At 36.3% G+C, this 13,285-nt stretch overlaps 1 protein-coding gene and 1 long non-coding RNA gene across 2 annotated transcripts; both read left to right on the top strand.

Annotated features, from left to right (window-relative positions):
- Positions 1–1,996: 1,996 nt before the first annotated feature.
- Positions 1,997–4,758, top strand: LOC133178769 (uncharacterized). The gene is made up of 3 exons (XR_009720021.1): positions 1,997–2,126; positions 4,287–4,445; positions 4,664–4,758. It is a non-coding gene; the product is annotated as an uncharacterized LOC133178769 (long non-coding RNA).
- A 601-nt stretch (positions 4,759–5,359) lies between these two features.
- Positions 5,360–11,723, top strand: LOC133178524 (uncharacterized). Its single transcript, XM_061313214.1, has one exon. It carries the CDS (start codon positions 5,360–5,362, stop codon positions 11,300–11,302), a length of 5,943 nt encoding a protein of 1,980 aa, XP_061169198.1. The 3' UTR covers positions 11,303–11,723.
- The last annotated feature ends 1,562 nt before the right edge of the window (positions 11,724–13,285 follow it).

The raw sequence follows: 13,285 nt of genomic DNA, 5'->3' as shown, positions 1-13,285 counted from the left end.
CATACCTCTTACAGTTCTTGAGATATAGGGTGTGACAGACGGACAGGTAGACAAACAGACGCCGGGTAAAGTGATCCCTTAGTCTCTGCAGGCGACACAATAATGGAGATAATATTTAGTGGATATAATTAGAAAAATATTTACCCAGCTGGAGCTTCAAAAGAGAGAATCATTGTACCCTTTTCCCCACATCAACTTAAATCTGAATTCTATTCTTACGTTAAGAATTATGTATGTTTCATGAACAAATAAGGAGTTTGATTTAAAAGACGACCTTTGAGCCATCATTAAGCACCTATAAGTCGTCTTTAATCAAGGCTTAAAGGAATGTAAAAGGTGAAGAAAACGAACAATATAGATCTCAAAAAATCTATAAACAATACAAATATGTGAAGAGGGCATAAAACACGGACCCCTGGAAATTCCAGAGGTGGGATCAGGTGCCTAGGAGGACTAAGCATCCCCCGTTGACCGGTCACACCCGCCGTTAGCCGTATGTATTGATCAGGTAGGCAGAACTTTTCGTAGTCAAATTCACTAGCACCCCAAAAAAAACCCCCAAAGGATTAACAAGTGTTTCATCTTGACTTGTGTGAGTAACTAGTATCAGTCTCATTTGAATTTATTTCTTAAACATATACATTCAAACATACATACATATATATGTACATATACATAATTATATACATACATATATATGCAGACACCTACAGACAAGGTCGAATTTATTTACCTTCAATGAAAAATGATTCCTTTCCCCCAGCTCCTCTATAAGTTTACCCCCGGGTGGCACACACTAATATTGAAGTTTCCACCTTTTATTTGGGGTGAAAGTCCAGATATTATTAGAATATCTTCTGTAAAATTATGCAAAGAAACCCCTCATACAACTCAAATGATGTAGAATGATAAATTAAGCAAGAATTTTCACCAAGAACCGATCAAATCTGCAACCCTGCGTGTCATAGCCAGAAAATGTTGAAGTGTTCATGTACTTCTAGCTCGAATTGTGAAGAGGGATACTGGTATCAATACGCGGAGAAATCACTGTGTTCCGTGGTACATTAACATAGAACTAATTCCATCTCAATCGCTGTAGAAAAGCTAATTAGGTCAATTTTCGTAGCAAATTACGCTTCGAAATCCGCACCCCTAAAGGTCACTATTCCGTACCCCCATATGCACGGTGATTATGCATATGCTTAATTACCAGTCTGTCAATAAAATAAAACAATCAATATACAATTTCATATGGATGTGCTTATCATACCTATGTATACACTCCTGCATTATGTGAAATACGAACCCAATACTGATTTTTTTAAATGTTTAAAGGGAAAACACTATATGATCTTTTGCTAACCAACTGAATGCCCCGTCTTGTTTGCTCGCTGATACACATAATAAACCAAACACGATACCTAAATATTCCAGAACAGATCTAAGAAATGCAAAAATGTGTCTTCACAAGTGTTCTATAAGTATTGGGGAGTCATTTAAATCTTGTTTGTTAATTCGTTGGGATGAAAATTATACAGGAAGAGGATTTATACTACAAGTTTAAAATTATTGAAATTGTACAGCACTATTAAAAATTATGCATAACAAGTAGAGCATAAATGAAATTATAGAATTATAGAATCAAATACTAAAAGTACTAACAAAGAATATTTACTTGTAATACAAATTGTACCGGACAGTTAAAATATACGTTAATGGGAAAGATCAAATATTTTATCGTGTGACATGCCATACTTATAGCTATAAAGATAGCGTTTACGTCACCACATCAAATCAAGTGAACTACTCTTGGAAGGCTCTTGAAAAGAAAAAAATGAAAAGCACCTTAATTGGCTGGGGATTCTTAAACAGTTCACTGTGATGTAAACAATGATTGTACAGAATATAGCATAATAGTAGGCCGTTTGACTTGCAGTCTCATATACTGTTTGACATGTTTAACCATAATAACTATGGTTAAGGATTGACTAAAGTAGATTGTTTACTCAAACAATTTTGTTGCGCAGTTTATTTGATTTGTGTCATAGAAAATAATGACTTTTAGAAAGTATATAAAGAGAAGATTTTGATTATCAGCGCAAACAACAAGAAGGATAGAAATTATGGTATGTGCAAATTTTTAATTTTGTATTTATTCAGCTAATTTCAATATGATCTATAATTTTGTACAGTCTAGCTTCTTAAATTATGTTCATCATCATTTGATCACGGACATAAAATGCTGATTTAATGTTAATAATTTTCCAAAAAGAAATCTAAAGTATATATGCTTAGTATAATTGAAATGCAAACGAATTCAGCATTCCTTGCAATACAAAATTTGAAGAAATCACCTCTTTAGCTTCAAAAATTTTAAGGGAATAAAAGTCATAGATCCCAGTTAGAGTTATCTCTCTTATTAGAGGGCCAATGTACCTTAATTTATACATTAAGGTACTCCGATCCTCAGGTTCTGAAAATCAGCTTTTAAGTAATTGAAAATGTTTACAAAAGTGACTCTGATTTCACATAGTAACGTGAATTTACCCATGGAATTTCTTCAAAGTTCATCATTATAGATAATCATATTATACAGGGAAAGTTATCAAATCTCAAATATATTTTCAGGAAATGCGAATAAAAACACCAGCTATGCATTTTCTAATTGAAAATAGATCAAAAAATATAATTTAGGATAGAAAGATTTAGGTATCTATTGGAGAAAATTACATCTTTTTAAAGCTTATACAGTATTTTAGTTCTTCTTTTTACTTCAATTGTCATATAATACACAGTGTAAAAAGCTTGTGCTATCATTGCTACTAAAAGCTAGGCATCACATATCACATCTAATTTCATATCATGCTAATAAGCTGAGGTATCTAATGCTAGACTACAGGAAATCAATATCTCTGAAAATGAATTCATTTTTTTTTTTTGTTTTATGCGGTACAAATGTCAACTTTTTACAAAACCGTTTCTAAGACTTCAAAGAACTTTGAATCATATTAAGATACATAAAATGAAAACTGTTGCACAAAAAGATATCAATTTCAAGCTTCATTTTTACTTTTTAAACCAAATAATAAATTTAAGAGTTATCCTTCCTGGCTGAGGATCGGATATCCTTAATCGGATTTATCTCTCGTGTCAGAGGATCAATATACCTTGAATTAATACCTTAATCAGAGTTATCTCTCTTATCAGAGGGTCAATGTACCTAAATTTATACTTTAATCTGAGTCATCTATTCACTTTGTTTACAATAAAATGCTTTTGAAGGTTAATTATATTTGATGCCGATTATGAACACCTGCTTGTTTTTAACGCCTACTGTATGGTTTCATATATACAGTGAATATTTTTGAAAAAAATTCTAGTACGTACTTTTAAGTGCATTAACCAGGGAAAGAAGTGCCTAAACAAAAGTTAAATATAGTTAACTATAGTTAGCTATATTGTTAAATCTTTTATTGACCATGAAACTTAATTTTTTTTTTTTTTATTTGAGATTTAACACCATGATCCCTCTCTTATTACAATGATGTAATGTTTCGAAATAATATGTTAAATGAATATGCAAGAAATATTTCTTACTTATATCAGAAAATTGCATGTAAGAGGTGGAGAAAATGAAATATAACAAAATTGACATTTATAGTAAAAGTACATATTCTTTGATTTACTATAGTAAAAACTTTGATAAAATAGTTAACTATTGTTAGTAAACTATTATTAACTACATGTACTGTAAATCATCTTTATTTTCGCATAATTTCGCGAGACAGTGTGCTTGCAAAATTTTTATCCTCGCGTATAATAGTAATCCTTATGATTATAAAGAGCAATAACCACAATTCGTGAAAATTTTGTCTCGCTAATAAAGAGACATAAAATATCTCGCGAAAAAAGGTGTCGCGAAATTTTAGTGATCTACAGTAAAGTACTATTTTTGTTGGGATAATCCAACTAACTATATAATTAGTCATACTGCAGATTTTTTTTTACTCTACAAAATACCATGTCAGAAAAAAACAGTTCCATTATTTTAGCTTTAAGAAATATTCAGTAAAAATATTGTCGATAAAATGCCTTGTTCCAAATATACCGTTGTGATTGCAATTTAAAATCCTAACTCCTGCAGTGCAGCGAAACAAATTCAAAGTGATATACTTGTACACTCCTGAAGTTTAACCTTGAAATGGAAGAAAAGTACAGATCGGTTTTGCTGTCGTAGAGAAGTAATTCTAGTTAGCAATACCGATCCAAGCGTTTTTCTTTTCCAGATGGAGTTGCAAAAGATCCTTATTCTCCTCGTTCTATTGGCTGTTGTCAGCATATTGGGAACACCAATCGGAGAAGAGCTGCAATTACAAGATCATGGCGACTGGTACTGCTGTCGCAGGAACACGGAGGAGTGTTTGGAGTGGTGCCGCTAAAAGGAGGTAAAACTTTATAAACACGGAATGAACAAGTAATATAAAACATAGCTTAAATTTTATAAACACGGACTGAAAACTTTATCTAAAACACATGTTAAACTTTATGTTTTTTGTGGGCTTTACTGAATTTAGTTCATTGCTTATACATGTACATTTGAGTTAGAATTCCTATATGAAAAACTAAATTTACATGAATAACTCGTACTTATTTTTTGTTACAGCTATACAACTATACGGACTGTGAAGGGGTAATGAAGAAAATGAATGTCCATACTAGTCTGCTGAATTACTGTTAATAAAATAATCAAATCAACAAGTGTGTTAAATTATTCTATATATTCCATCTGTACGTATTGGTTTCTTTAATTTATGCTTATCAATTGTAGTGTCCGGAATTATCCGTCCCCGGTTTTGATTTTATTTTTAAGTGTTTGTTTCCGCCCAAGTCAACAATACATGTGTTTACAGATATTTTGCTTGTCTTGTCCTCTCATGGTGTAAGTTTTGTTGCTTTATTTAATTTGTAATCATAAATTGATTTATAAACGTTTAAATATCGTATACGCCAAATGTCATTGGTGAACATTATGTATGTTTTGCATAATTCTACATTTTTATCTGCTATTTTTTGTAACTGGTTCACTTAATATGGCGGACAATTTAGGTCATTTTATATATATTCATATCATATCGGTACACTGTATTGTGTCATTTTCTCTTCATAAAGCATGTTAATAATTGATAACTTCAGGTAATAACAAGTCTTATTGTCAGTACAATTTATTGTGAAACTTATGCATTGATTGTGTCTAAATGTGTGTTATTTGTTTGTAGTTTTTTACCCTCTTCCGAGAGGTCTGCGAATAAAGCATAACTTCACAGTAAAAAAACCATTGCTTGGACACAGACTCACCATCATGGTAGATGCTCTGGCATTAAGGAAATCCCGCAACATTACCTTAGCTGCCATGGAACAGTTCGAGGAAAAAGTTAACAGGCACGTATTCAAGTTAGGAAACATCAAGAGAGACATTGATTCCATCCTCATGGATATGGAAGAAAACCCAGTCATGAATCTCGAGCGTGCAAAGACTTGCAAAACTTCATTGAATAAATACATGTTGCAATATGAAAAGGCCTCTGCGGAATATGTAGCATATTTACGAAGTCAACGCCACGAAGCCAGTACGAGAGAGGAAGCCTCCAGGTCCCTCATCGCAACTGCATTACAAGAAAAAGTGACATCAGTGTTGAAACAGTTAAACTCCATACTACCTAACACAAGATCGCAGAAGTCAGCATACAGTCAAGGGTCCTCATCCTCACGTCTCACATCTGTAGTGCTACAACATACAGCGAAGGTTGAGGAAGCACGAATGAAACTGAAATACGCTAAAGAAGAAGCGGATTTGATGAGAAAAGAAGCAGAGATTAAGGCAGCCCAGCGTCTACTCACGGTCAAGAAAGAGTTTGAGGCAGCCCAGTCAAGTTTGACGGCAATAAAGAAATGTCTTGAATACGACTCTCTTGGAGAAAGCTACATACCACCCTGTGAAAATGACCTAGGTGAAGATGATCCATATCAAACAGACAATACTTACACAGTTGAACCGTCCAAATATCAGGATCATTGTGAATATACAGAAAAACCAAGAGAACTTCCTAACACTAACACAAGTGAACACACTAATCTTAGTGAATCTTCAGAAAGACCAAGAGAACCTGTAAACAACTACAACAGTGAGTGCTCAGATCAAGTTCAATGTATTTCACAGACACCAGAAGAAAAACCGCAGAAACCTCTGAACCCAACTGCTCCAGAGTTTGTTGTCGTTCAACCGGAGAAAAATGTTATAAGTGAAACAAATGAACTTGCTAAGTTGTTGGCCAAAAAGCAACTTATACCAACAAGACTAACTGCATTTGATGATGTCCCAGGACATTACCTCGTCTGGAAATCAACATTTGAAAATGTGACAAATGAACTGGGTGCTTCTGTTATGGAAAAACTTGACCTCTTGATCCAGAACCTTGGAATGAAGTCTAAGCAGCAGGCTCTCAACATCCGTTCAGCAAATCCCCATGACCCCTCCAGAGCATTGCGTCTGATATGGGAAAGATTGGATTCAAAATTTGGGAGTCCAGAGAGCATTGAATCATCACTGAAGAACAGAGTCGCAGCTTTTCCTACCTTAAAGAACTCAAACAGAAGTGAGCTTTTTGAACTCGCAGACATTCTGATGGAGATTGAGTCAATCATGCAGAATGAAAAGTATGCAAAACTCTTCTCATATTATGACTCCTCAGGTGGCATAAACCCGATTGTCAGAAAATTACCTCCAAGCATTCAGGAGAAGTGGACAAATGAAGCTAACAAGTATAAACAGAAAAATAGTGTGATCTATCCGCCATTTTCTGTCTTTTCCGCATTTGTTAATAATATCGCAAAGATACGCAATGACCCTAGTTTCATATATGAAACTACTGAAAGTGCGCAGCAGAGTGATGGATGTAAACATGTCAGAAGAACAAGTTATATCAAGACGCAAGTGTCCTCAAGGAAAACAGATGTGACCACAGAAAGCTGTCCAGTGCATGGAACCAACCATACACTCAATGCGTGTAGGCAATTTCGCATAAGGCCACTACAAGAAAGGAAAGATTTCATCAGAGAAAATGGCTTCTGTTTCAAGTGCTGCGGACCAAAGAAACATTTCCAATCAAACTGTAAAATGACTGTAAAGTGTGATGTTTGTAACTCTTCCAAGCACCCATCAGCACTTCATCCAGACTTACGAAGGTCTTCTGTGAAAGATCACGAGGGGGAGAAATTCATTCAAGAAGTGAGTGTAACGAACAAGTGTACAAAAATATGTAACACTCGAGGAAATACATCAAAATCATGTGCCAAGATAATTTTAGTGAGAGTGTACCCCCAAGGAAGAAAGAACTTGTCTAGAGAACTCTATTGTATGATAGACGAACAAAGTAATCGATCCCTTGCAGTCTCACAGTTCTTCAATGCCTTTGGAGAATGTGGAAGTGAAATAGAATATGTCCTATCATCTTGTGCTGGTAAATTCAATACAGCTGGACGCAGAGCCTCGGGATACATGGTGGAATCTATTGATGGAACATGTACTTTGCAGCTGCCTGATTTGATAGAGTGCAATGATATCCCGAACAATAGAGAAGAAATCCCATCACCTGGAGTGGCACAATCTTTTCCCCACCTGAACGACATTGCACATCTCATACCACCTTTAGACAAATGTATAGACATTGAGTTACTGATCGGTCGTGACCTCATTATGGCACATCATGTGTTAGACCACAGAATCGGGAAGGATAACTTACCTTATGGACAACAACTGCCACTTGGATGGGTTATCATCGGAAATGTCTGCCTCGGAACGGTACATAGCCCAGACATTGTCAACGTCAACAAAACCACCATTCTAAGTAATGGACGTCCCACCATGATGATTCCGTGTGATAGTGAGATTAAGATTGACTTTGACTCAATTTTTAGAAGAACGGATCAGGATGAGAAGCCAGGATTATCAGTTGAGGATAAAGACTTTCTCAATATTATAGGTTCTGGAATACAGAAGACAGATCAAGGTCATTGGATGGCTCCACTCCCTTTTCGATCTACCAGGAGAACCTTGCCAAACAACAAGGAAGCAGCTGAACGGCGTGCCAGATCCTTTGATGCAAGTTTGAAGCACAATGGACAAAAACGCGAGCATGTGATTGACTTTATGCAGAAGTTATTTGATAATAACCATGCAGAAAAGGCCCCAGATTTGGATGAAGGAAACGAATGCTGGTATCTTCCGCTCTTTGGAGTATACCATACCAAAAAGCCAGACAGCATAAGAATGGTTTTTGATTCATCTGCCAAATTCTGTGATGTATCTCTAAATGATGTGCTGCTCAAAGGACCCGACCTTAGCAATAGCTTGCTAGGAATCTTGATGCGCTTCAGAAAGGAAGCAGTAGCAGTAACAATGGATGTGGAACAAATGTTCTATAACTTCAAAGTGAGCCCTGAACACAGAGACTTTTTGAGATTTTTGTGGCACGAGGATAATGATTTCAACCGCCCACTTACCACCTTCCGTATGACAGTGCACGTCTTTGGGAATAGCCCCTCACCCTCCGTCGCCACTTATGGTCTGAGAAAATCAGTAGAATCATCCAGTGAAGACGTCAAAGATCTCATAAACAATAATTTTTATGTTGACGATGGTCTATTGTCATGTTTCAGTGAGGAAGAAGCCATAAGCCTTGTACATAGGACAAAGGGGGCGCTTAATGAAGGAGGGAAGTTAAGACTTCACAAATTCGCATCGAATAGCAGAACACTTCTCGATTCATTTCCATCAAGTGACCTCGCCAAGAACCTGAAAGACCTTGACCTCGGTGCAGCGTCACTACCACTACAGAGAAGTTTAGGACTTTTATGGGATACAGACTCAGACGTCTTCTTGTTTAAGGTGTCAGATGAGCAGAAACCTTTTACCAAGCGTGGAGCATTATCCATCATCAATAGTATCTACGATCCGATAGGTTTTGCTCAACCAGTTATAATCAGGGGCAAAATACTGCTGAGAAACATGGTCTCCTCTTCATCAAAATTGGACTGGGATGATCCCTTACCTGACTCTCTCTACAAGGAATGGAAATCCTGGGTACGATCGTTGCCAGAGTTAGAAGAGTTCCAGATTCCCAGACAGTACAGTTCCCAGTCATTTGAGGGCGCCCAGAAGAGAGAGGTGCATATCTTTGCAGATGCATCTAAAGAAGCCATCGCAGCCGTGGCATTCTTGAAGTTGCATGGCATGTGTCCAGATTCCTGCACAACAAGTTTTCTCTTGGGAAAAGCAAAGGTTGCGCCATTTAGTGGGCATACAGTGCCTAGACTCGAATTATGTGCTGCGGTTTTGGCAGTTCAGTTGGCAGATGTCATCCATGAACAGTTGAAGATAGACAGAGAACATTTTTCTTTCTATTCCGACAGTCAAGTGGTACTTGGGTACATAACAAATGAGAATAGAAGGTTCTACATTTATGTAGGGAATCGAGTGAGTCGCATCAGAATGTCAAGTCAGCCCTCGCAGTGGAATTACATAGCATCTGAACTCAACCCAGCAGATGTTGCTACAAGAAGTGTGAAAGCATCTCAATTAGCAGACAGCATGTGGATCAAAGGACCAGACCTTTCAGCAGAATCTCATTCCACATCTGCTCTAGACCATTACCCTCTCATCAACCCAGAGATAGATAAAGAGTTGCAACCAGAAGTAAGGTGCTTCAAAACAGAGGAGTTGCAAGACAGGAAGTCCATGCTTGGAGTTTCCAATTTTACAAGGTTTTCAGACTGGAGAAAACTTGTGCGAGCAATAGCTTATTTAAAGACCTTCATCAGGAAGTACAAGGGTGTCAAGACTTCCAATACAGGTGGGAAACTTTACGACACAGATATCATCTCAGAAACAGAACACTTCATTATTCAGACAGTTCAGAAGGAAGCCTTTGGCCCAGAGATTCAAGTCATTAGAGAAGGAAGATCACTGAACAGAAGCTCAATCTTATCCTTGTCTCCAGTGCTAGGTCCAGATGGTCTCTTACGTGTTGGCGGGAGGTTAAAGGGCAAAAGCATTGTTGACGACTTATCCAAACATCCGATAATCATCCCTAAAAACCACCACCTGGCCAAGCTTCTTATTCACCATTTTCATTGCAAAGTTTCACATCAGGGTCGACACTTCACTGATGGAGCGGTGCGAGCTGCTGGATTTTGGATAGTGGGATCCAAGCGCATGATTTCATCTGAAATCAACAAGTGTGTTATATGCCGCAAGCTTAGAGGAAAACTTGGATGGCAACAGATGGCATGCTTACCAGAAGACAGAGTGACACCTAGTCCTCCATTCTCATACGTTGGTGTGGATACATTTGGACCCTGGGCAATTGTTCACAGGAGGACCAGGGGAAGTTCAGCCAATCAAAAACGTTGGGCCTTGTTATTTACTTGTATGGTGACCCGAGCGGTACATATCGAAGTCATCGAAGAGTTATCAAGCGCAGCATTTATTAATGCATTGAGGCGATTCGTTGCCATTAGAGGTCCAGTGATACAGTTTAGGTCAGACCGGGGAACCAATTTCATTGGGGCAACACAGGACCTGTCCATCAATGCTGAGTTTGTGGAAAAAGGACCAGTTGGGACGTTTCTCTCTAATTCAAGAACTTCTTGGGTATTTAACCCACCCCATGCCTCTCACATGGGGGGAGCATGGGAACGTTTGATAGGAGTGTCCCGCAGAATACTTGACTCTATGTTACTACAGAATCGAGTCGAACTAACCCACGATGTCTTGGTAACTTTCATGGCAGAAGTTACAGCTATTGTAAACAATAGACCTTTATTACCCGTGTCAACAGATCCAGAGTCTCCATGTTTGCTCACACCCTCTACCTTGCTAACAATGAAGACCACATGCAATATTCACCCCTTCCCAGAGTTTGGACCAAAGGATATACGTGCGCATTGGAAGCAAGTGCAGTTATTAGCAGATGAATTTTGGAAGAGGTGGAGAACAGAATATATACATACCCTTCAAGTGCGTCATAAGTGGAAAGAAGCACGTTCAAACTTGAAGACTGGTGATGTCATCTTGATGAAAGACAGCGGAAGTGCGCGAAATGACTGGCCTATGGGCATTGTACAAAAGACATTTCCAAGTGATGATGGCCGCATCCGAAAAGTTGAGATATGTGTTGTGAAGGATGGTACACGCTCTACTTATGTGAGACCTATATCAGAACTTGTCACCCTTTTGGAGGTGTAGTGAACATCATTGGTTTTGATCATGCACTTAAGGTTAAGTGTTTGTATGTTTAAGATTGTAATGTAAACTAGATATGAGTACATTGTATTTTTCAGTTGAATTTGTTTTAAAAATAGTGATTTCTAGTAGAAATCAGAGGGGGAGTGTAGTGTCCGGAATTATCCGTCCCCGGTTTTGATTTTATTTTTAAGTGTTTGTTTCCGCCCAAGTCAACAATACATGTGTTTACAGATATTTTGCTTGTCTTGTCCTCTCATGGTGTAAGTTTTGTTGCTTTATTTAATTTGTAATCATAAATTGATTTATAAACGTTTAAATATCGTATACGCCAAATGTCATTGGTGAACATTATGTATGTTTTGCATAATTCTACATTTTTATCTGCTATTTTTTGTAACTGGTTCACTTAATATGGCGGACAATTTAGGTCATTTTATATATATTCATATCATATCGGTACACTGTATTGTGTCATTTTCTCTTCATAAAGCATGTTAATAATTGATAACTTCAGGTAATAACAAGTCTTATTGTCAGTACAATTTATTGTGAAACTTATGCATTGATTGTGTCTAAATGTGTGTTATTTGTTTGTAGTTTTTTACCCTCTTCCGAGAGGTCTGCGAATAAAGCATAACTTCACATCAATGAGTCCATGCATTCGATCAAATATGAGTCATATTTCTTTTAATGTAAATTGGTGGAAGCTGAGGTTAGAAAACAAGAGATTATAAATGATGCAGACTGACTTGCACTTTTCTCAGACTATAATATTTAGCGGACGACTTCTGTTATTGATGATTTTCTATAATTGCTCCATGTATCAATCCACAGTTCAGATTTCTTAGGAAAAGGAAACCTGTTTCACATTTTAAAATTTGAACTCTTAGTTCAATATTCTTCATTTGTAAAATTATAGAAATTTATTTATTTATTTTTTAATCATCAAAGATTTTTGAAGATTTAACCTAAATTGCATGACGTCATACAAAAGTAGATGATTAGACTCTCTTTAAAAAAATATTTGCTTACCCCCTCCCGACCAACTGACTAAAACGACTTGACTAAAAAACTATTTTTAACCTTCAGAACAATTTTCTTTTTTTTTCTTTTTAAAAATTTTCCGAATTATTTTTTATCCCACTAATAACTATTAAACTTTTTATATGCAAGGGGTTTTTTTGAATTAAAAAAAAATCACACTACCTACCTACCCATTTTGTTTTATCCTGCGTCGGAAGAGGGCAACCAAACATTTTTTTAAAGATGGCCTTATTAATTTGTTTATAAAAACCCACGGCCCCGAACTGTTATTGCAGTACTTTTTCGAATAAAATCATGTTACTTTGTTTCAAAATACGGAATAAGTTAAAATTCGAATTTAGAATTTTAGAGTAGAATATCAAAATGACAGAAAATTGAATATTGGTTTTTAAGTGTTACACCAACCATAATCATTAATTAATTACTTTCCTTAATTGTTATAATATCCAATTATTTGCTCTGCTTGTAACTATGAACACCAAATGACACTGACAAATTATGGCATAGAAAACAACGATCTTCTATTTCTATTGACGATTTTAAATTGATTGGTACAGAATTATTATGTGCTTTGTAATAAGCGACAGAAAACATAATCTACAAGTACTTGTCTGAAAATAATTATAATCTTGCAGGAACTGATAAATAATTATTAAGAAACGATTGTGTCCTTTTGTGACCACAAGACTACAAACGGGGAAATAGTTTTATGTAAACACTTAACTCTAAATTGAAACGATTATAGTTTTGTATTTCTGTATGGGAATAGGGAAGTATTCTTTTAAGTCTTTATGTATATTAGATTGTGTGTAAAGGTCTCTTAAAGGATAACTTTAATGCATTTATAGGTCCTTTGCAAATTAGAACAAGCAATTATCTTACAAGGGTGTTCTTGAATACGAGAGTGTTAAGGATGAACATGCATTAGATATGCGGAAA

The sequence above is a fragment of the Saccostrea echinata genome, unplaced genomic scaffold (assembly GCF_033153115.1).
Source record: "Saccostrea echinata isolate AGI-Se365-2 ecotype Australia unplaced genomic scaffold, CSIRO_AGI_Sech_v1 ptg000003l, whole genome shotgun sequence".
In the NCBI taxonomy this organism is placed as follows: Eukaryota; Metazoa; Mollusca; class Bivalvia; order Ostreida; family Ostreidae; genus Saccostrea; species Saccostrea echinata.
Note: the sequence above shows the minus strand (reverse complement) of the source record. Positions and strands in the feature narration are given on the sequence as shown.

Coding starts and splice junctions, on each gene's coding strand:
- LOC133178524 (XM_061313214.1), top strand. CDS start 5,360: ATGGTAGATGCTCTGGCATTAAGGAAATCCCGCAACATTACCTTAGCT.